A 22,980-nucleotide genomic window follows, 5' to 3' on the forward strand; every position below is an offset into this window, starting at 1 on the left:
TTCAGAATAAAGCCCCCATCTTCTGTTAATCGCGACACATAACAAAAATAATTAAGTGAAGTGCTGCAGGCCTCCTGCAAGTAAATCTGCCCGGCCAGAAAATGCTGTCAAACCTCCTTCCCTGCGCGGGTCCGTCAAAAATCTTTGCAGAAATCAGCACATCAATCCTAATAATTTCCTTTCAAGAAGAATAAAGATACTTCTCCTAAACCAGAAAAAAGTTGCCCCCAATCGGCTCCAAAATCAGCAGCCAAAACACCTTCTGGAGGGAGATATTATAGCCGGGCACTGCAAGGAGTGAAATAAGCGGGTGTCACCCCGGCTCCCTGATTTGTCTGTCACTCGTTGGAGGGGAAAAAAGGCACCTGGGGTGGCGGGGAGCGAGGGGTTATGAGAAGGAAAATAGAAACTTTCGCTGTGACTTGGACGTGAACTTCCTGCGACATGGGGCACGTGCAGCTTTTCACTTTTTCTTCACGTTCTGGATCAAATCCTGCCTGTTTTGATCTAATATAGATATCATTATTTAAAATATGACTGTAATAGACGTGAACGCCGTGTAACTAATCTTGACAACATACCTATAGCTTCGATTCGTGCCAGGAATTAATTGGCTTTAATCCAATTGGTAAAACTCGCTTTTCAGCCTTTATTATAGTTACTCTCTAGTAATGTGTGGGTGGATTTGTTTGTAATTTAGCATAGGCTGTCTCTGGCATTGCACCATACCTCTTACCTAGCACAGAACTGTCTGTAACATCAATCTGGGGAAATAAAAAAAAAAAGGGCAGGTGTGAGGATAATTACTTTATCATTCCTCTGCTCGCTGGTGGGGATCTCGAATTGTTAAGGCAACGTCAGCGGGCAATAAAAATCTCTTGGCAAGCCCCGCCAACGTTAAACTAGAGCGGGAACACGATAAAATAGAACATCCAACTTCTCTGACACCCTGGCTTTGCATCGCAAGTGGGCTCAGCCCGCCCGGAGACCCTGCACGGCCCCGCCGCCGCCAGACACCCACCCCAGGCGCTCCCCGGCAGCCAGCAGGCTCTACATAATTCCCAGCAATATTTTTTCTTGGGAACACCGACTCTCCCGAAGGTACAGTTTAACTTTTCATACGCCCCTGCCTCTCCCCTCGGACGGAGCCCGGGGCCGCGACGGGCGGTCGGGCTCTGTGTGTCCCCCCGCCCCCCGACCCAGCCGCAGGGAGCTCGCAGAGTCCGAGAAACTCGTGTAAAACCCTCACGGACCGAAGAGAAAAGAACAATAGAGAGCTGTATTTCCTAAAAACGGCAAAATAACTTGATTCAAAGATGCCATGGCGTAGCTTTATTAGCTAACAGGAAAGGTGCTTGAGGTATCTGTGACCTTAGGTAGCTGCGACACCCGTACAAAGAGCTGAGCAAAACATGTTGGAGTAATTAGCAAACTGGCATCCGAATGCGTGTGTGTTCAACGTCAGTGCTAAGGGGGTAGGTGTACGGCATCAGGTTGTTAGGAGGCAGACTTAAAAAGCATTAAGTACAGCTAGATTTGCATTACTTAAAAAGACCTCAGATTTATTTGTCGTATATAATCCAATTGCATCTTACAGTGCTGGAGTGAGGGCCGCTGTGCAGATCACGCTCTGTTGGCTCGAAAAAACCTGCGAAAAAAGGCTTTTCCTCCTTTGGAGAGAAGTAGGAAGATAGGGAAAACCACCGTTTTACCGAGCCCCCCGGTCGCTGCGTGCGAGGTCCGGGTCACTCGGAGCGCAGAGTCAGGGGCTGCGAGAGCAGACGCCGGCGGCGCCGGGGACCGAGCCGCTGCATTCCCCGATGCCACCGCCATGCCGCCCGCTCCTCCCTCCCGGGGGCGCGGATGGAAGCCCCGCTCCCGCCGGCGCCTGCAGCGGCCCTTGTTTCCCCGCACCGAAGGGCGGCCCCGCCGCAGCCACGGCCCCGCCGCCCCCTTAGGCCGCAGCCGCCGCCGGGGAGCCCAGCCGGGCCGCCCCGCGCCGCCGCCGGGCCCGGGGAGCCAGGGCGGGAAGAGGGGATCGGTCCGCGGGGGCAGCGCTGCCTTCGGCCGAACGGAGCTGCCCCGCCCCGCTGGGAGGCCGGGCCGCGGCCGCTGTCCCCCTGCTCTCCGCGGGAGGATGAGACGGTCCGTCCCCTCAGGAAAGGCCTACGCGCGGGCCGCCGCTCGCCCGGACCGGCCGCCGGTGGCGCGGGCACCTTCTGCCGGGCGGTGGGGCGGGCTCCTGGCCCACCCCCTTCCCTTCCCGCGGGGGCCAGTGCCGGTGCGGGGCCCGTGGTCACGGCGGAACGGCGCCGCCCCCCCCCCTTACCCCCCCCCCCCCCGCTTTTCCTCCCCCGGCTTCGCTTGACAGGAGGGTGGTCACGTGCCGGCCGCAAAGCGCCTCTTTGCGACCTCAATGACAGGCAAAATGTGCGACAGGCGCTGTAGAGGCAGGGAGGGAGCGGCGCTGCCTCCTCCTCCTCCGCCTCCCCGGGCCAGCAGCTGAGGCAGCGCTGCCCGCTCCCGGCCCCGGCCCGCTCCCGGCCCCCTGCCCGCCTCCCTTCTCCCCTCCTCGGCCCGCCGCTGCCGCCGCGCCCCGGCCGCCGCCGCGCTGCCAGGCGGGGGCAGCCCCCGGGAGGCGCCGCGGGAGCCTGAGAGGAACCCGGCGCCTCGATGAGCTCCTGAGCTCCCACCCTGCCCCGTCCTCGCCGGCAGCAGCTCCAGGTGCGCGGGGTCAGAGCGGAGCCGGGGACGCAGCTGGCTGCAATGGCGTCCAACATGGACCGAGAAATGATATTGGCTGATTTCCAGGTAAATTTCAAGCCGCCGCCACACAAACCGTGGCCTCGCTCGCTGCTTTTCTCTTTCTCCTCGTTGCTGTGCTGCTTGTTCTTTGTGGGAAGGTCCAGGGCGGTGGGTGTGAAGCCTACCCTCCAGAGCCTCTGCTCTTTCTTTCTTTCTTTCTTTCTTTTTTTTTTTTTTTTTTTTTTTGTTTTGGTCAGAAATGGGGAACGTGTGCCCTCTTCTCTCAAGGTGCGTGAACAAAATGTCTTCTTTAACTTAGAGAGTTTCAGTCTTTAATAAAAAAAAAAAAAAAGCATTTTCATCTACTTTGCTGCTTCCAGCCCTCTATCAACCGCCCAGGCCCTGGGACAGCTGTGTGCCAGCTCACTTGGAAGAGGCAAATGCCCAAACCCATCACTCCTCATGATTTGTCACAGTGTTTGTAATGAATCACGTACTGGTACAACAGATTAACGCTGAACAGAGGTGTTTTCATTATAATATCAACACTAACTTCATGGTTGCCTCAGCCTATGACTGTTGTAATGACGGCAAAACTCTTCCCACCTCATTCCAAACAACAACATGTTTGTGTAGAAAGGAAGAATATGCCCTTAAAAGTTGTTATCTTCCCTTCTCCCTACAAAAGGGTTATAATTTAACTTCAAACTTTTAAATCTTATTGCCGGAATAAAGTCTTTCTCTAAATAAAGGTAATGTGTTCAGGAGCCTGGTTAATCTATTTTGTATATTGCTTCTTAACATTGCTTGCTTTTATATTGTTTTTCTAAGAACAAGTAAACAAACAAGTGTAAGATACTTGAATTTGAAATAGTGGAGAGAGCCAAAAGCAGCTTGGAAGGGTATCAGATTATATTTGAAGATACCTTTTTAATGTTTGCTTTCAATTGATGGGTTTTTTTAAGCTTTGTCCATTTTCAGTGATTGTTCTTATATAGGTAGGCTCCTGGACATTCTTGGAATTGAGTTGTGAAACTGCTGTCTATATGTTCAACTTCTTAAAAGACTGTTTCTCAGCTGTTAGCAGTGAAACTATTTAATTTCATTTACAAAAAGTAATTCCTTCATTCACTCTGTGTATGTGTTTAACAAGAATGTTTCCTTGGAATTACAGGTAGGGTGACTGTAGTGTACATTATATAATTCCTCTTTTGCACAAGGTATCCGATATCTCACTGACGTAACACGTGGAGTTCCCACTTGATAACAGGGAAGTGTTTTCCCTTTCTGTACCTGAGTATCATACACCCGTATTTATTAAAATGTTTAACAAATGTTTCTATAATGAACCTTTATTTTGTTGTGCTTGGAGATACTTGTGTGTGTGTAAGGAGTGACGTCTTAATTTTAAGGCTGGAGTTTCATAAAGGAGTTCTTCCAGTAGTAAAAGGAAGCTGGGACCCAGTTCGGCACTCATACTAGTGGGAGATGGACTGTTATGGAATCCTGCATTATTAGCTGAAACAGGTTCACATTCAGGAATCCCAGATGATGATTGAGTTAGTGGCTGGTGAATGTATGATCTTCTTTTTTTTTTTTTTTTCAAATGGAGTTTTCAGTCCACTTTCCAGGTTTTTAGGGTCAATGCTATTTCACAGTTCTCCGGTGTTTTTCTTCTTGGGTTTTGAAACCAATTAATAAAGGGATAAGAGCAACTGCAGTGTTTGGTACCATGAGGACAAGTAAGTATTATTGCAAACTTGCAGATGGGTGGTGGAGTCACAGAAACCAGTTGTGGATCAAGGATGACACCATGTCTGAACCTAGGCAATATTTTATCATGTAACAATGCTTATTTAAAAAAAACCAAACAAAACAACAAACCTTTTCCTCTTGTATTTCAGCAGACAACTTTGTTTCATCCTTTTTTTTTCTTTCTTTTTTTTTTTTTTAAATAATCTTAAACTTCTGCCTGATTCTAAAACACTGAACAGTCATGCTGTTAAAGCTTCAGATTAGTAAAGGAAAAGGTCAGTCATTATTAGGCCTCATATCTTTAGGCTGTTACAAAACAGTAAAGGATTTGGGGCCTTTTAAATACATGATGGAATTTACAACTCATTCACTAAGAATTTAAAATGGAAAATAAAACATTATGTGCAAAGTAATTCTGCGTGATTTTCCCTTCTGTATTTTCTGTACCTTTTAATAAATAAATATGTTTCTCAGAGTTCTGCTGCCATCTTCTATATTTGTGTGAGGTATCTTGTTGAAGAATGTGGTGCATGCTGGAAATTTTAAAATAAATTCTTTGTAGTTTTGTTCAGTTAATCTTTGCTGAGTTATGTTGGGAGGGAAACGTTCATTGCCATTTCATACTCGCCTTTCCCAACTTACTGCTAAGAGAGGTAGAGCAGTGGTCTTTGAACTTTTAAAACTTGAAAGGGTGTTTTTGCCCCACATAAGAAATTTTTCAGTGAAGTCATAATTATACTGATGTTTGGTGCTTTTGTGAAGCTTTCATGGACTTATTTTGTATCTTTCAAAGCCATTAGGGATTCTGCCACCGATTCCAACTAGAGCAGGATCTTGTATTGCATTTGGTTTTTCCTTTCAGCTCTGATTGTGGTAACAGGTTATTTCTGCGTTTGGAGGTACTAAAGAGAAATACTTTAAAAAATATTTTGTATATATACATATGTATACATACAAACATTGAATAATTTTATAAAATATTTTAACTATGGAGTAAAACACATAAGTGATCCACCAAAATATTTTTTCTTAACGTCTCAAAACAATTTAAGCCTGTTCTGTGTGGTTTTTAATTATTTTCTTTCCCTCTCCTTTTTTTAATGAGGTTACTGTATGCTACCGAGGGAGTACAAAGTACGTATTCATGCATGTGGGCTGTATAAGCAACCTGTCTAACTTTTCCTTCTTAGGTCCTCACTTAGGAAAGATTATGCAGAAGCTTAGCTTTATACATGAGTAGTCTGATTGTTTTCAGTGGAAGTAGCTAAAGTGGTGGAGTTGAGCGCACAAACAAGTTTTAGCTGTTTCACTAAATGCAATTCAGGACTTCTCCACAAAGTGTCATTGGCATATAGGAAGAACTCCACAGAAAAAAACTCCCAACAACTTGTCTTTGTAGCATAAATTCTTTAAAAAGGTAACTGCATGTCAATTGCTAAAAGAGTGATGCTGCAACATACCTCACATACTGGGGGAAATAAGGGTGTATAATTTCTACCAATTTTTGTTAACATCTCTGTTCTTTGGTTTGTTGTGTTTAACTGCCAAATGTTCTTCCATCTGCAGGGGGATACCCAGGTACTCACATGATACAATATATTAATGATTATGACATATGTTCAGTTTGGGGTTTGAAGAGAATTGCTCTCACAGTGTATTGGTCCACTTTTCATTATAAAGAAAATAGATTTTTTTTTTTTCCTTTTTAAATTGCAAGCTTTAATTGCACTGAACTTAGTTACATTGGCATAGTTAAACTGTTCAGGAACGAAAAGCAATCTTTGAGTAGTGGCAGGAGTGTCAGACATCGACATTTTTGTGTGCTAGCACCTTTACTTTTGTTTTTACAGCTTCAGTTAGGGTGGGGACGAGAATTAGCAGAAATATCTTTTTGTCATTATAATTTATATCCACCTGTAGGACCACTTTATTCGTGCTATGTGATCGTCCTCACAACAATTCTAAATGCAGAGGGGGGCTAAGGGTTGGAGTATTGTGGGAGTTGCCAGCCTCTGGGTGGCCACATATTACAAGAATATCTGGCACATGGAGCTTCAGAAGGAAAATTTTCATAGAAGTGACATTTTTCATTGACCAAGTAAATAAATAGTTCAAGATTTGGTCTGGGTGGGAAGGCTTCGGAGCGGAATGGCAAAACTCAAAAATCCTCGCTTTCATCAAAACAACAGATATCTAATAGTTTTCTTCTTCCTTCTCTCTTCCATCTGGCTTCATTGTGAAACAAACTTATGTGAGGTTTTTTTCTTTTTACATTTTTTTTTTTAACTGATTAATAGACTGCTTTGGTATGATTCACACACATGTATATAAAAAATATCTTTTTTTTTTTCAAACTTCACCTGTGTCAATCTTTTTCATAAAAACAGAGGTTTGTGGGAGGAGCAAGGGGGAATTGGGAAGGAGGAACCTCATTGCCATCAGTTACAGAAAGGTGAGAAAGCATGCTAGATAATAATGTTTGAAGTTATAAAATTGGCCGTGACCTTGATACATCAGCTTATTATTTCTTTATATTTTTAAATAGAATTCAGACTACTCGTTTCCTTCTGGAATGGCTAAAATTAAAGGAACACAGTGTTGTTAAATAACCGACAAGATGTATTTTAAAAGTGGTTTTGATTGGGTTTTTTTGCTAGTTATGAAAAACATCTGTCTACTTCAGCCCCATACAAGATTATCTCTGTTATGCACACTGTTTTCGCTGTCTCTGTCTATGTGCAGAACTTACAGGTGTATTAATTTTTCTGGGGGGTGCTAAGGGAGCTTTGCTTTCTTCTGCGTGTGTCGGCATGCTGGCTCAGGTTTTCTGTCAGTTTTAAGTTATTGCCAGTACGAAAATTTGATGGGTGAAGAAGGTAGGCAGATACAGGAATAGCTTCGAGTCAGTACTCTTGATTCTTGCCCTGGACTGTGGCTTATGCTGGGGGCTGGAAAGAGCGTTTCATCCATTTTCTGTAAGGGTAAACCATCCGCTAAGGGGTTTTGAACAAATAGCAAAGTTGATATCCTTAACACTGAATTTTGAAAGAAATGGTATTGTTTTCTCATTAAGGCATTGGAGCAGAAAGGACCGATCATTTCTATGTAGACTTTTTGTGAAGTGTTTGGCGATTCAATCGCAACAAGGTCCTCAGCAAAAGATAGGTGCTGAAGAAACTTCCAATCGAAGTTTAAATCTTTGGAAAGTGCTCTCCAACTTACGTTTAAAGTTCTTGGACACCTACCTTTTCATCAGAAAGTCTTGCTAGGCACCTAAATATCTACGTTCGTATGTGTTCAGATCTGTCTGAGCTTAAAACCTCAGTCTTGCTCATTCCAAACCATTCTTTTGTGTGGCTTCTCCGTAGGATATAGTGCAGTGGGTGCTCCCAGAGCACGCCAGCTGGACTGAGCTCTGCAGCTCTCTCCACAGGAGTTGGAAGGAAGTCCAGTACTCTGTAGATTAGAAATCGGGGTTTGGGAGAGACAGGTTTGTTTCTTCATCCCCTCGTACTGGGTATCTTTAGGTAAAAGTGGACTCTGCTAAGTTTCTAATAGTTAGGCACCAAGATGCTCAGCACTGCTTCACCTGACTTTTTATGTAGATATAGGTTACGCTATCCTTAGCTAAATTTTGAAATAGTTAACAGGGCTGTTTTTCTGTGTAACAAAAGAGGACCTTACTACACCATAGAATGTTGAAGTTTATACCTATGAGGCCTCTTAATTTACATTTTGATTAGAATTCCTTTTAATCCTTGTTGCTTTTTATCACATCTTATAATTTTGTGCATTAAACAGTCAGTAACAACATTGGAACTGGTAGTTGGACCTCTTGCTTTGCAACACAATTGGTTTTGTTTGCTGTAAATGGCCTTGGGGGCAAGAGACACGATAAAAGCGTACTGCATGCTTAGTGTGTTGTAGTTTGGTTATTTTGATTGTCATTGTCTGCTAAGAAGACCATTGCTTATATTAATTTGTTCTTCATGTGTTTCTGAAGAATCAACAGTTTAATTTCCTCAGAAACTTTTAGACTCAGCTGTAATCCGAAAGCTCACGTTCATTAGAACAAAGCTAGTTTGATTTACTAGTCACCTTTCTGGTCTTTAAACTGAAGATGAAGTGGATTCCAGAGTCACAAATAAGAAACTGGAGATAGTGATGTCCGTTTAGCAACGTGATAACTTGGATATTTCCACTGATAGCTATTCAAAGAAAAGCCAGCTGATTTCTCGTATATGACAGATAGTTAACTAGAAATACTATCTGACATCTATAGAGGAGAAACAGGATCCTGTGATTTGTGTGCGTTACAGCCCTGCTGTAAGAACCTAAATAATTTACCACTGGAGCACAGATTTATCTTCAGAAAGAGGTTTATGCTGGTCTTTTCATTCAGTTACCTTGAAAAGACTCTTCACATCATAGTAATCGTGTCACTGTTTCCATCAGCCCATTCATATAGGTATTAGGGTTAGTAGGTCACTGAAATAGATTGAGAGGTGGTAGCAGTAGGATCCTTTTTCAAATGCCGTGACAACTAATACTAATTATAGTATTGAAATTATTAATTATATGTACTCCCAGAGGCTAGGAAGGTGCTTTCATTGAAAGGTAATGTGAAAGTTATTTGGCACTTTGAAAACAAAATGCGGCTAATATTTCTTGTTAAGCAAAGATCATTTGCAGTAAACATACTTACTGAGTTCATATTTTTGTGTGGAAGGAGAGGATGAGGACTTGCGTGAGTTGCTACATGTCTCAAGGGGTCCTGAGAGGTTCCGATCTTAAGAATATTGCATTGGTGCTGTAAAGTCTGAGAGGGTAGAATTTCCCCCTCTATTCGGGCAGTTCTCATGGTTCAGTTACCATTGCAAGCCTTGTTTTCTTGCCTTTCCCCACTAGAAGCAAGAGTTAATAGCTTATTAAAGGCATATCTTTGATATAATTTCATATTTTTCTAGTCAGTGGATAAGTTTGTGCATTTGTGGGGCAGCCATTAGATGAGTGCTTTCCTTTAACTACTGTAAGAACTAAAAAACCTGGGGAAGTACCTAATATTTCACTCGTTCCTCATCATTTGGATGAAAGGAAATGACATGCTTACTGGCTGGCTTGATACCTACTAATTACGCCCGTTTTTTAGAGTTGACTAGAGAATGTGCAATTGTAAAAACAAACTGCTCAAAGAGGAAACCAAAGCCCTAATGTATGCAGTACGTGTTGTTTGGTCTATCAAACTAGTCATCTACTGGTCCTCTATGTCTAACTGGTTGAGCAGGTCTTTGTTCTGCGGGAGTAGTTATGCTTTCAAAAGATAATTCATTAAACCTGAAGTTCTTAAGAGATGTTTTGAAACTAGAACACAGTACGTTAGGCCTTGAGTTATTTTATATAGATTTCATATTTTACCTGTTGCAGGAAACAATTTGTAAAGACAAGAACTCTGAAACTGAGTCACCTCTATTATTTTTTTTTTTAAAGGTCAGGTTGTTTGTGTGAGCAAATATCAAAGGTGCCATATCAACTCAGATCGAAGACCCAGCTGGCCTAATGTCTCATCTGCAGCAGTGCCTGGTCCTTAGGAAAGAGCCGAAAGAAACAGAATTTGAAAGGATTTGCCTCATCCTAATTTCTGGAAGTCAGCACTTTAAGAGCTTGACAATGGGGTTTGTTATAAGACTTCTGGAAAAAAAACTCTGTCAGCTTGAGTTAGTCTTGCATTTTTCTGAGACATCTGAGTAGTTTTGTGATGTGTGAGTTTGCTCTATAGAAGCTGTGTTCACTTTTCCTCAGTATGTCATATACATTCATGTATAAACTAATACTATTTTATATACTTTATTGGAATTTATGCTATTTCTTATGGTACAGAAGTCGAATTTGTATGAAGTGTAGAAATCTTAACCTCTTCTGGTTTTCACCCCAATAAAATTCACCAAAAAGCTAATGTCAGCACTGTGGGAATGTGAGATTGATTTAACCTTTAATTAAGGTTGATTTAAAGAGCAGTCTGTGTAATAATAAAAAAAAATGTTAATATTTAAGTTCGTTTAAAACTTTGGGGACTATTGTCTGTACCTGGTGACTTGTTTTTTATGTCTCTGCTGATGATTTAGGATGAGAGGGTTCTCTGTAAAGAGCAGCTTTGTTACAGGATGGTCCCCAAGTTCTTCTGTAGTGAATATGAGCGCACAGAATTCATTTAGTTTTTGTGATACACCCTTACCTTCTTTGAATACTTCTTTAGTATCTTCCTCCTTTGGTCCCACTGACTCACCGGCAGGCTTCCTTGTCCTGATGCTTTTAAAAGCTTATATAATTTTTATGTCTTTGGAGAAATTTTTTATTTTTTATTTTTTTTTTGCAGTCCTTGTTGACCTGCATGATGGTATGACCTGTGCTTTGCTGGGATTTGAGCGTTCTTCTGTTTGCCTGTTTTGGATACCATTTCCAGGTTTTCGAGAAAATGTCCATTCCTTGTGGTCCTGTTCTTTATTAAAAAAATACCAATGTTTGTGGAACATTGAGTAAAATACTTTTTGTATGGATTAGTACTCTTCCTTTGTGCACTTATCTAGAAAGTGGCTTTTATTTATTCTTTAGTTGTTTTTAGGGTTCTGCTGCTCTTGGGCCAATGAGGAGAAAGGACATGACTGCAAATATCCAGTGAGGAAGGTTTTTGTCTGACCCCTGCAGTTCTTTTCTATTTACCATCAGTTTTTCTTCTTATGTGATAATGTATAAGATACTGTAAGAGCAAAATGACTGTGATTCAGGAAATCTTGAGGTTTTCACATTCACTGAGATACTTTTAAGTATTAAACAACAACAGAAACTTTGGGATAATTCTAACTAAAGCTTTTTGTAGCTTGTTGGCTGTCTTCAGTCCTCAGGAAAGACAAATGGGTTTAGTAGTCCAGAGTATTAATTAATGGCTCCTGACTTTTGTTTTGGTTTGGTTTTTAATTCAGTTTGAGCACTGTTCTTTGTATGTAGTGCATGTGGCTTAAACACTAGAGTGTTAGCATGGGGCTTGGGAAACTACAGTTCATGTCTTGGCTCAGCTCATGGGCTTCCCAGGGATGTGCCTTCATGGTCTTCTGGAAGCAGAATTTGCTCCAGAGTCTTGAGAGTGTTCAAAGTCTGCTGGAAACCATTTGAAAGTGGTTAGCGTGGTGCCAAGTTAGCTAGTTCTGCTAAGAAGTGGTTAGAGCTTCATGCTACCAGTTTAGACTTTGTACCCTGCTTGCTTTGTTCGGGAGGCTTGCAGTCATCTCAGAGCATGAGCAAAGTTCACTCTTGTCTGCATGGTAACTAACAGGTAGAAATGTCTTCTGTGACCTTCAGAAATAACTTTTTTTTTCTTTAACCCCCCATTCCTCCTGTAGAAAGGGACTAATGCTTTCTTACTTTAAGTTTTGTTTAAGATGGTGCTCAAATAGTAGAATGATGACGTTTGTAAATAGTTGGGGGTGGGATTTGAAATGTGTTGGGCAAAACATTAGCCTGGCATATTTGCCTAAACCCTTTCTCCATTTCTGATATTGGTAAGTGTGTTAGCTTGTTTGTTAAGCGAACAGCTGGTGAATCTGCTTAATTTTTACCATATGGTCTTCTGAGTTATGTAAAAACAGAGAAGCATTCTTATCTCTTCATTTAGATGCTTGCAGTAGGTGACCTTTCAGTTTGTGTCTCAGTCGATATGCCTGGATGTGTTTTTTTTAAATGTTTGTCTGAAACAGAAAGAAGTAAAAGTTAATTTAATAACCACGGATGACTCATAATAAGAACAGTCTCATTACATCAGTAGGGTTGTTGCAAGGTTAGAATGATAGGGGATGCCACAAAGGGGTGCCTGTGCAGCTGGTGTTGCAGTCTGTGGAGGTGGTCCTGAGGCTGGTGGGACTCTGGGATGAGAAGAACCAAGGTACCAAAAAATCTCAGTTGTGAGTGTCCGAATGTGCTGAATCTCTTGATTGCCCAAGGGGAATTGCACATGGATCCTAAATCTGATATTATGGTGCTAAAGCCTTTACTTGCTTGGCTGAGCATATTGGTTAGTTAAACCAAAGTTATTACCTGGTTTTGGGGAACAAGTGTTATGCTTTGTTTCAGTTGCTTTGAAGTAATTACCATTGCAACAGTGTATGTGTGAATTTTCAAGAAAATTTTCTCACTTACTAATATGTCATAGGTGAATTAGTGTCCTAAAGCTCTCCGGGTTCGAGTAGACTTCTAGCTTTATAGACTTTTAATTGTTACCTTTGGTTACTGAGCCTGTCCCCTCATAAGGGATGGGAAAAGGAAGCGAGATACTATGTTTCACTCTAGAAATAGGAAACTCGGGGATTGGGTTGTTTAAAAATCCTACGTCCAGATTTTTCTTAGGAATGCTTAGAAAGGGAATTGTGTATTCTTCTAGTAGAAGTAGTAGCAAAATAATGGTGTGCATTAGCATGCCGGGAGACTGAGGGAAGCCATTCTTCACCCTTACCTGGTACTGGTGAGACCACCACTACCAAGAGTACTGTGTCCTGTATTGATCCCTCCATTGACAAAGTGGAGCAAGTCCAGCGGAGGGCTGCCTAGGATGGGAGGAGGCTGGAGCATGTGTTTTGAAAAGTGAGGTTAAGGGAGCTGGTTTTGTGTAGCCTGGAAGAGAAGGCTAAGAGGGGATCTCCTTGCTTGCTCAACTATGTAGTAGGTGATAAGAGAAAACATCAAATCAAATTTCTTTTGGAGTTGCACAGTCCAAGGATGAGAGGCAGTGGATACAGGTTACAGCAAGGGAAACTATAATTAAATATAAGGATTTTTTTTTTCCCCAGTGAAGCTGGTGGCGCGCTGGAACAAGCTGCCCAGAGGGGCTGTAGACTCTCTGGAGATATGCAAAGCCTGATGGCAAGCTGAAGTGTGCCTGTGAACTGATCTGCCTGGCTGTAATTGAAGAGGTGAATAAAACAGCAAAGTAAATTTGGTTATATTGGAGGCTAAGCGTGCAAGGAGATAAGCAATATCCTTTGCTATATCTCAAATGCTATTAAGAACAGCTCTGAGTCTCTTTTTTTGTTGTTGCTGTTTTTAAGCTGCTGACCTGGAGAATTCAGCCATCCTTCTGAGCAGGTTGGTGGCCTGTACTTGAAAAGGGTTTTCCATGCTCCTGGTCTCTCTTATCTTTTGAATTGGGACAGTGAATTGATTTTTAACAATATTTGTTCTTTGGCAGCATTTTTGATTTCTCTTTAAAACCTCTTATATCTTCACGGAATAGAGTTAACTCTAGTTGGGTTGCTGTGTCTAGTGAAAGAAATTTATTGGGTACTTTCAGAAGTAAGCATTTCCTAAGGTGCTGTCCATGCGCTTGCAGTGGATGGAGATGTATTGATGCTGGCTTCCTGGGGTTTTGTAGGAGATCCCAAAGGGTGAAAACTTTTCTTCCTAGGTAATCTCACCTGTTGAATCTTGTGGTGCCTTAAGGTAGTTGTTTCTTTGGGCATTGTAGTTTTGTACAAATATTAAAAAGATGGATTGAGCTACAGTTGCAATGAAATGCTGATGGCAGAAAGCTCTTTTTTCATCCAACACAGGAGAGTCTGTATCAGCTATTTCAGTGTCTGAGGACTAGGCATCAGATTGAATCACAGTAACTTAGTTTTATTCTGAGACAGATGGATGTGATATTAGCGAGAGGGGGAAAAGCCTGTAGTTGACAACTGTTGTGACTCTACCCTGGAGATCCATTGGCTGAGTTTATTGCTGTTCTGGGTACTTGGAGCTGTGGCTCCAGTTTTGACCTTTTTGTTTTGTGGACTGAGCATAGTACCTGTATTTCCACCTGCTCTAAATTACTGCAGGGGGCTGCAGCTGAGGATGTTAACTGCAAACTGCATGTGGAGATTAGTTAGGCACAAAGTGAGATTTTTTTTTTTATTATTTATTTTTTTTTTTCCTCCAGCTGGCTTTTACAGGAGAGATGGTGCACGGTGTGATTCACAACTCTCTGTCTGCCTGATTCTAATGGGCCTGAACTGGTTGTGCAAAATGTTCTAGGCTAAAGCCTAGTTTGGATTAGCCTAGAGGTAGTCCCTGTTTGGAGAAAATATAGCTACTGTTGGTAGTCAAAGGAAATAAAGAATGGCTCAACAAAAATGTTGAGAGAGGCAGACTTTTAAGTCCTCCATATCCATCTACTGGCTGTTAGGCTGAATGTGGTTCTTCTGGATACTTTGGACTGCTGCGTTCTGCCCTGGCGAGAAGGGGAATGGTGCCACAGGTGAGATAAATTCTGCCTTGCTGCCAAATAGCATTTGCTCCCAGCTTCTGTGCAACAACTGCCACCCGCTCTCCGTGGGGGCAACAGTAGCCCGACTCTGTCTGTGAGTCAGCAGCAGCTGTTTGTTGCTTTCCCGGCTTTTGCAGAAGTAACAGCCCGGCTCTCTGTGTGAGGGGCAGCAGTTGTCCCTTCCAGCCTCGCTGCGTAACAACTGCCTGGGTCTCTGCAGCAGGTGCTGGAGGAGCGTTTTCAACAGCAGCTGCCGCCAGATGGGGAGTCAGCTGCTTTCCTGGGATGTGGAGGTAGCCGAAAGCCTGCGCTGTTAAGTTGTGGGGGTCACAGAGGGTCCCAAAACCCAGATCCAGCTGTTACGGCTGCCGGGGTCAGACCACCCTGCAAGGGATTTAGAAGAGCAAGTCTGTCATTCTGCATTATAGCTTTCTGGAAGCACCTCCTAGGTTTGCCTCGAATGCCTTGAAGTCTGTCCGCCCTCCAACTTTTCTCCTGCTGAATTGTTTCCTCCGTGGCTACTTTGCTTCTTTTATGTAACAGTGATTAAGGTTACTGTGCCGGTTAAATAGGACCCCCAAGGGTTAGCTGTGAATCTTTCCAAGGGTAAGCTCTCCTTCACTAAGGTGACGATTAATCTGTGAAGCTACCTGAAAAAAAATTTGGAGAAGAGCTCTGAAATTTCATTATATGAAATCTGCCTGGTGGAAACACTTACCTGGCCTGGAAAAGCAGGATGCTAAGAAAGTTGTTTTAACATTATCTTTAACAAAACTTTATCTTCAGAATGTGATTTTATGCGTTCGGTGCAAGAGTTTTCTAATCTTCACATTTATTTTCCTCTTGTGTGGTCTGAAAAAAGCATAGAAGGGACTGCACAGTCTCTGGAGTTGCTGTGAAGGGCAAAAGTGCTATCCTAGATTTAGAGGAAATGCATAGAGGAGGAGAAGGAACTTGTTCTACCTTTTCTTCCCCTTTGTCCTTCAAAAAAAAAATTCTTTGGTTTCTTTTTGAGGTGTAAAGGTTTAAAAGTCAGTGAGCCTTGAGGGTTTTACCTTTTCTGTGGTTTTTTTTTTTCTTTCAGTTTGATGGCTTGGAGGATGTGATGGTTGTTGATTAAATCAAGAGTTAGTAATATTCTGGTAGGAATTTTCTTCTAAAATATTTAATGCCTTTCATTAAGTACGTCTCTTGTAAAAATAAAGCTGCATAAAATTTGTGAATAAAAAAAAATCTCAACTAGTATTACTTGCTTAGTAACAAAGAAGTGTTTTTGTGTCTTTGGAGTTCATCTACTTTGCTGTATTTTGAATATTTTGAATGTTTTTTTTTTTCCCTTTTTAATTTCTTTAGTTTTCCCTTTTTATTTTTTTAGTTGTTTTTTTTTTTTTTTCTTGCCTGGGTAGAATGAATGGCATAAAAATGGGCAAAAAATCTTTATGTATTGGAAATAAGTAAATCCTGTGGCTTTTAGTCTGCCTTCCTAGGTAAGAAAGACATATCGCTGTATAGTGCCCTGGACTCATACCGATTAAATTATTCCAAATTTCATGAACAAACAGCTGGGTAACACAGAAAGAAGTCCATCAAAAGAAGTCCTTATGAATATTTCAGCCATAGGAAAAGCTTAAATCAGCTCTTGCAATTAGGGATGAGAGACAAACCCATAAGGAACCAGACTTTGTTAATTTTGTTGCTCACAGAACCTGCTGGTTTCCTGTGTGTGTTTCCCTACAGAAGATGAAGGCAGAAGCAGGCCAGGTTGTTCTGGGACTAATCTGCCGTTCCAAGAGTCCTTGGCATCACGTCACACTTGTCAGTGAGGGACTACCTGTCTCGCGTGCTTAATTTCTTAGGGAAAATTAAAGACATGCAAAGAGGGTGATTTTCTTGAATTTATTTTGCATGATATGATGCAGTTAAAAGGAAGCAAACTTTAATTTTCAGGTTGTTTTATCGTTGGGTTGGTTTTTTTTTTTTTGGTCTTACTGATGGATCGTGACTTGAGGCGGGGATTTGTATGTGGTGGTGTGTGTAGTGTCTGAATGTAGAAATATTATTCTGAAAAATCTTAGTTTGTTGCAACTGTGACATTAACAGGGGTTGAGGAAGATCTTAGAATGTCTGTTTTGTGGTTACATTGGTAAGTAGCACTCATCTGTTCATTGTTGTCATTCAGAAATGTTTGTTTTCTGTTTTATCGACAACTAGCAAAACCAGTCCATCTGGAAAGTGCTATCTTAGTTTTAGAAGTCCCCAAAATCAAATGTTGGAAGTGATTGTAAAAATGGTCCAAGAGTTTTCAAGAAAACGGCTTTTCCTGGGGATTAAGAATTCTGATGTTTTTGATTTTTTGGTTAATGTTTACACTTGTCCATTCCTCTTACCACTTGCTAAGAGAGCAAGAGCGGAGTTCTGTTTCAGATTGTAAATCCCCAACAAGATGATTTAGGAAGGATGTAGACATACAAGTGAGTGAGTTGCTCAGTTACTCTCTCTGCTATGATGAGGTAACTCCTTTCACTGTGCATGCTGGTAGAAGGATAAACTAATTTTGTTCAGTTTATCTCAAAATAAAAGTTTGCCAAACCGAGCTGAATTGATTGATTTGCAGTTAGTATAGGCTATGAGTGTGCGCACGGAGAGTTGCAAGTCAGCTGAGCTGCAGGGCTGATATGGAAGGCGGGGCGACTAAAACCAGAATTTGAACCCTGAATTCTAGGTGCCCTCTCCTCAACTTTGTCTGCACAGCCCAGGGTTGAAAACAACACCACGTTGTTGGTCACGTTCTTATTGTAGGTTGGATCACAACTGAGGTCTTAGAAAGGTCATGCAGAGTTTGCAGGGCTGATAACTCTTTTTTCTTTTTTTTTTTTTTTTTTTTTTTTCTGTAATGACCAGATTTTTAAGTGTATTTCCCTTAACTGTAAACAGAACCTCAGGCTGTCACTTCTGCAAAACCTTTTCTCAAAGTAAGGCTACTTTGCAGCAGCGTTGTTGGCACCAGTTTCAGTGCCGGGTTTATGGTACTATGAACCCTCCTGTGATTTCAGAAATGACAAGCTCAAGCCCTGCGTTCCTCAAGCTTACATGGCGTAAGTGTATAACCTTCCCATTTGCTAGGGAAAGTGTTTAAAATGTTGTCTCATTTTTAACTTCAGAAGTAACTGCAAGAAATAATGGAAGAGAAGGCAAAATGTTGCTTCTGAAGAGCAAAGCTGTATTTTTTAAATTTTTTTTAGCACTCCAGATGCAAAGTGGGTGAAATTCAGTATTAACACAGCATGTTGTGAGCAATGGAAGAAATTTTGTCTTGTTCCAGAGAGAATCAATCTGGCCATGAGAGCACTGCGGATCAATAGAAACTGCTGCCTCCCCTCTGCAGGCAAAAAAAAATCAATCTCTGTGTCTTCTTGTGATCCTCACGGTCCTCTGGACTGGTCCATTTTGTATAGCCAAACTGCATGTAATGCTTCATAAGCGTGGAATTCTTCAGCATTGAATTTGGGAAGAGAGAATTGGCCTTGAACGTCTCTGTGATTTCTTTTCTGCTTTTTATTTCGTACATTCATTGCTGTAAATTGGGAGAAAAGTTAGATCATGGAAAATGTATGACCTGATGTTTTTTTTGTGTCTTGGGAGAAAAAAAGTGTCCGTTTCTGTGCCTAGCCCCCGTTTTCTGTTATCATATAAAGGAAAAACAGGACTATGTATATCTTTGGAATCAGGAAAACTGATCCGTTTGCTGCTGCTATCTAACTTTGTATTATTACTGTTAAAAGGTTGGATTTTTTTAATGTAGCTTTATATAAACTTTTTATGTAACTGTGTGGTGGAGCAGAAGGAACATGATCATGTTTCAGGTCTTGTAAAAATCTGAACTCATCTTGTGTGCTTGAATACAGAGCATAGCTTTGATTAGGATGAAAGATAAATTCCAGAAAGCAACTTAACTGTTTCCATTTTTCCCCTCTGGTAAAATATAACTGATATCCTTCAATGTGAATGGTAGCAAATATGTGGCAGAATGAATAGCAGTGCTCTGCCTGCTGAAGTTGAATATTTGAAAAGGTACGGGTGTCAAAAAAAGAAAGCAGGATGCTGGGTCAAGGCTTTTGCTGACTAGAGGTGCTCTCCTGTATTCCAAATTAAGCTCAATTTACAATACCATTTTGTAGGATGTTATCACTACTTTAAAAACGCTATTGTATTAGATTTCTTGAACTAGGTAAAGCCAGAGTATAAGGCTAGAACAACATGCAAGTGTTTTATCTGAAAGGAAAATGTTGTAAATGTTTCATTATATAGTCTTCATTTTAAGTAGTTTCACAAGGGGTGCTCATTTGTACATGCAGTACTAAGTTGGCACATTGATGATCAGAAATTCGTACTTGCCACCTTCTTTTCCTCTTACACTGCACTGTGTAGCACCCAGAGCGAGTAGGGGTATAAGATGATGGTGGAGGCAGTAGGGTTTATATATGTGTTTCTGGCTTCAGGCAAAATATTTCTGCCATCTCAAACATGATTTTAAATATTAAGTAATTTTGTGCTCCCTTTTAATGTCGTATGAGTGTTTCATAATTTTAAACATGGAATTCTCAAAACACCTTTATGGGACAGCATTGTTGTCCTAAATTTACAAATTACTACTTTGTCTTGCTTCCCTAGGTGACTTGCTCAAGGTTACACAAGAATCCGCTTGCGGGATGGGGAATTATATCCAAATGTTTGATGTTTAAGACTTGAAATCTGATTTTCTGGATCACCCTCTCCTAACAGAAGTGAAAGACCTGTACCTTTCCTGTCATTCTGCTGAAATTAATTAAATTATAAGTATTAATACTCTGATTTTGATCAATGCTTTTAATTCTGTTTACTGCTTCTTTTTCTTTTTAGGCGTGTACCGGTATTGAAAATATTGATGAAGCTATAACGTTGCTTGAACAAAATAACTGGGATTTAGTGGTAAGTATTCCAAGAAAATGACTTCATAGATCAACTTTGGCTAACATCTTGCTGAACAGCTATTATCTTTATTTCAAATTTGTGTGTGTCTCTTATGGCTGGGACAAGCAAGCTATGTGCAGACTATTTCTGGTCTGTTAAGGCCTCATTGCCAAGTTAGCGTGATATTGGGTTGTATCTACCCTGGTATACTCTGCTTGTCTTTGTGCCTTTTTGATTTGCTTCTTTAAGTCAACATTTAATATAGTGTTTAGTTTTCTCTTTGGTTAATTATATGCATAACTTTGTAACTAGTATTATTAAGCATAGAATTTTTGGAAGACATCTTGTGTATACATACAAGGTTTTTGAGGATTTAGGTGTCTGTGGAAGAAATGGAAGGTAAAACAACTTCTTCGATCTTTAATATGCTTTTAGTTCATCAATAAGATAGTTGCTCTTCTATTGTTAGTTGTAATGCAGAATTGAATTGGAGATTAAGGCCGTACTTTATTTAGATTTGGTGTTATCCAGACACAGTTAAACACGAACAAAACAGCCAACAAACAAACTTGTCCTAAAAACCCCTGTGATGTAGTTTGTAACAAGGTTCAACGTGCAGACAAATAGGAGGAAACCAGTAAAACAAGCAAAAAAGTCTTGGGTATTTTAAGACTCTGCATAGGATTATCAGGATACCTAAAGACATTATTAATCCATTTTCTTAAGATTTAAAAGTGTAAAATAGAACAAACTTAATTAAAAAGGAAGTGATCTTCCTTTATACTGTAATGCCTTTGATTTCCTCCTTTATTTTGTTTTCTTTTCCAAATGAGTGATCTTTGGATCAGTCCAAATTATCAGAAAATGATTTAAATAAATAAATTATATTTTCCAGAACTGACTATGGATACAGTTTCAACTGTCTGCCACGTTGTGTTCCTAGCATATTGTTTAGACTATTCTCTATATTTTAATAATTACAAATTAAGCATCACAGGGGTTAGAGTGGGATTTTAAACTGAGTTTGTTAGAATGAATATTGCGTTCCTTTTAAGGCATGATGATTAAAATGACATGTAATATTGTAGCCTATTGTAAACAAACGCTATGCATACCAAATACTTGACACGAAACGTTTAAAATGAATGTTGGCCAAAGTACATGGAGTCTTTATTTTGCAACACGTCATGGTGTAAGCAAGGCTGAGACACCAACAAGCAAAAGGGAGCGCATATCCTCCGTGTCTTCAAACAGAAAACCCCAAATGTCTGTTGACAGAATGGTAGAGTTAAAAACATCTTTTGCCCTGGTAGTTTTGTTGTGACTTAGCATGAGCTGCTTTGAAAATGAAATTGTTAATGGGAAGGCAAGGAATAGCCTTACGCATTCTGTTCAGGTTGTAAAATTGTCAATACAATGTATTAAATCAGTTGGATGTGGTTTTGGGGGATTTGTAAATTTTAAAGGATATCCTTTAAAATAGATACTTACAGGTGGGGTTGAATGAGAGACTTGTGATGAAAAATGGTAAGAACAACTAAGAGGATTTGTTTTGATGGTTGTGTTTTGTTTTTGTTTTTTTTTTTCTTTTCTTTTGAGACTCCAGAACCAGCAGAAAGGGCAATGAAGTATTTAAAGCTATGAGAATGGCTAGGGGAATAGCTTTAAAATAGTTAATTTTATTAGAGATGATTAAACAATCTACAAGTAGAATACAGTGGGAACAGAAGTAATGAGCCAGAAATGCAAGCTTAAGAAAGGAAAGAAAATTAGGGATGTAAGAGGTACTTCAGGAAAGTACATTGTTCTTGAAACTAAACAGAAGATGAATGAGAGGAGTTTCTATGAAAAGGGAATGTTAAGTTGAGGAAGAATAAAAATAAATCGGGGAGAGTAAAAGTGAAGAAGATGCCTGAAGAGTCTGTTGTTGGTAGGACACTGGTTCCTTTTTATTAAAAGCAGCCTTCTTGTAAAAAAGGGAGTGAAAACCAAATCATGCTAATCTAACAGGGAATTAGAAGCGGAAGAGTGAAGAAAGAGGAGAGAAGACAGAAGAAAAGTGAATGTAAGAAGAAAAGGAGTTGCTAGCTTGAGAGAGAATCAGACATCTCTCTGTTAGGCAAGGGATTTTAGCATTTCAAAAGTCAAAACAGTACATGAAAAAAGGCTTATGAGTTATGAAAAACGTAGCTTTTTATTTTAAAATTTAAAGTGTATGGTTGATGTGTTGGGGAGGGGGGGTTGTTTTAGGTTTGTTTTTTCTTTTTTTTTTTTAATTACCTTTGATTCAATAGTCAAGTACAGATTGAGTGCCAAGAAATTGGGGAGGAGGGAAGGCTTTGTTTAGATTGAACCAAAAGGTCTTGGACTTTTTCATCTGAGATGAAAAATCAAAAATAATTTAAAAATCCTTTTGCTTGGCTCTGGCCCTCAAACCAGGACAATTTAATTCAATGCAAAACAAAACATTTTTTTTTTTTATTTGTAAGGAAAACAAAATTCGTAGGACTTGGTTCACAAATCATAAAGACAGTAGTGAAGCAGTGGTGATTGTGGTAAGGGTTCCTCTGTCATCCTTTGACCACCAATCTGTTAAGTAAATGGGAAGAACATCATTGCTGTCCTCTCTAATTTCGTTTAGTTTTGTGCATCTTATTCAGAGGCTTATTTCAAGTTCAAGCTTCTGATAAACATCACCTGTGTAGTAAAATACAAAAAGAGTGTTTGTTGTTCTAAAATGTGTATTCCTTTATTTCCGTGATTTTGGAAGTAAAATCAGAGCTCTGTATTCGATCAGGCAAGCTTCCATGAGGCACCCAGGGTAATATGAAGTATAAAGCGAAGGAAGTCCTGTTAGGATGTGATAAACCTAAGTTCAGGGACACTTCTACAGCGTTAGGGAAAAATCAAAAATGTAAGTTAAGGAAGTTCTTGTCTCAGAACGGATTGCTTTCTTGCTCTTTATTTGAGCTGTCTATCTCAATTCCATTTTCCTGTTTGCGGGAAAAAAGCCATGCACTATCAGGTCCGTGCTAGGCGCCCAGGCTGAAGGTTCCCTTGAGCACCTGTTGTTTCTTGAACTCTCTGAGACTCAACTCAAGGGTGTTTTTATTTCTCTGGGACTTCACCCACAGCAACTGAGAGCAAATAGCAGTGGTGAGTTGGAAAGCAGAAGGATCCCAAAACAGAAACAGTAGAGGTTATATACTCACAAAACAGTTTCTAATGTCACGCTACAAGTA

At 40.6% G+C, this 22,980-nt stretch overlaps 1 protein-coding gene across 1 annotated transcript in view; it reads left to right on the plus strand.

The window, feature by feature from the left end:
- The first annotated feature begins 2,405 nt into the window (after positions 1 to 2,405).
- FAF1 (Fas associated factor 1) overlaps positions 2,406 to 22,980 on the plus strand; it is a 172,839-nt gene continuing 152,264 nt past the window's right edge. The window contains exons 1-2 of the mRNA XM_063343133.1: positions 2,406 to 2,811; positions 19,688 to 19,756. Of these exons, the coding sequence (XP_063199203.1) occupies positions 2,767 to 2,811; positions 19,688 to 19,756 (114 nt within the window). The 5' untranslated portion in view covers positions 2,406 to 2,766. The remainder of the gene's footprint in view (positions 2,812 to 19,687; positions 19,757 to 22,980) is intronic.

Source organism: Chroicocephalus ridibundus, chromosome 8, assembly GCF_963924245.1.
Source record: "Chroicocephalus ridibundus chromosome 8, bChrRid1.1, whole genome shotgun sequence".
Taxonomy (NCBI): Eukaryota; Metazoa; Chordata; class Aves; order Charadriiformes; family Laridae; genus Chroicocephalus; species Chroicocephalus ridibundus.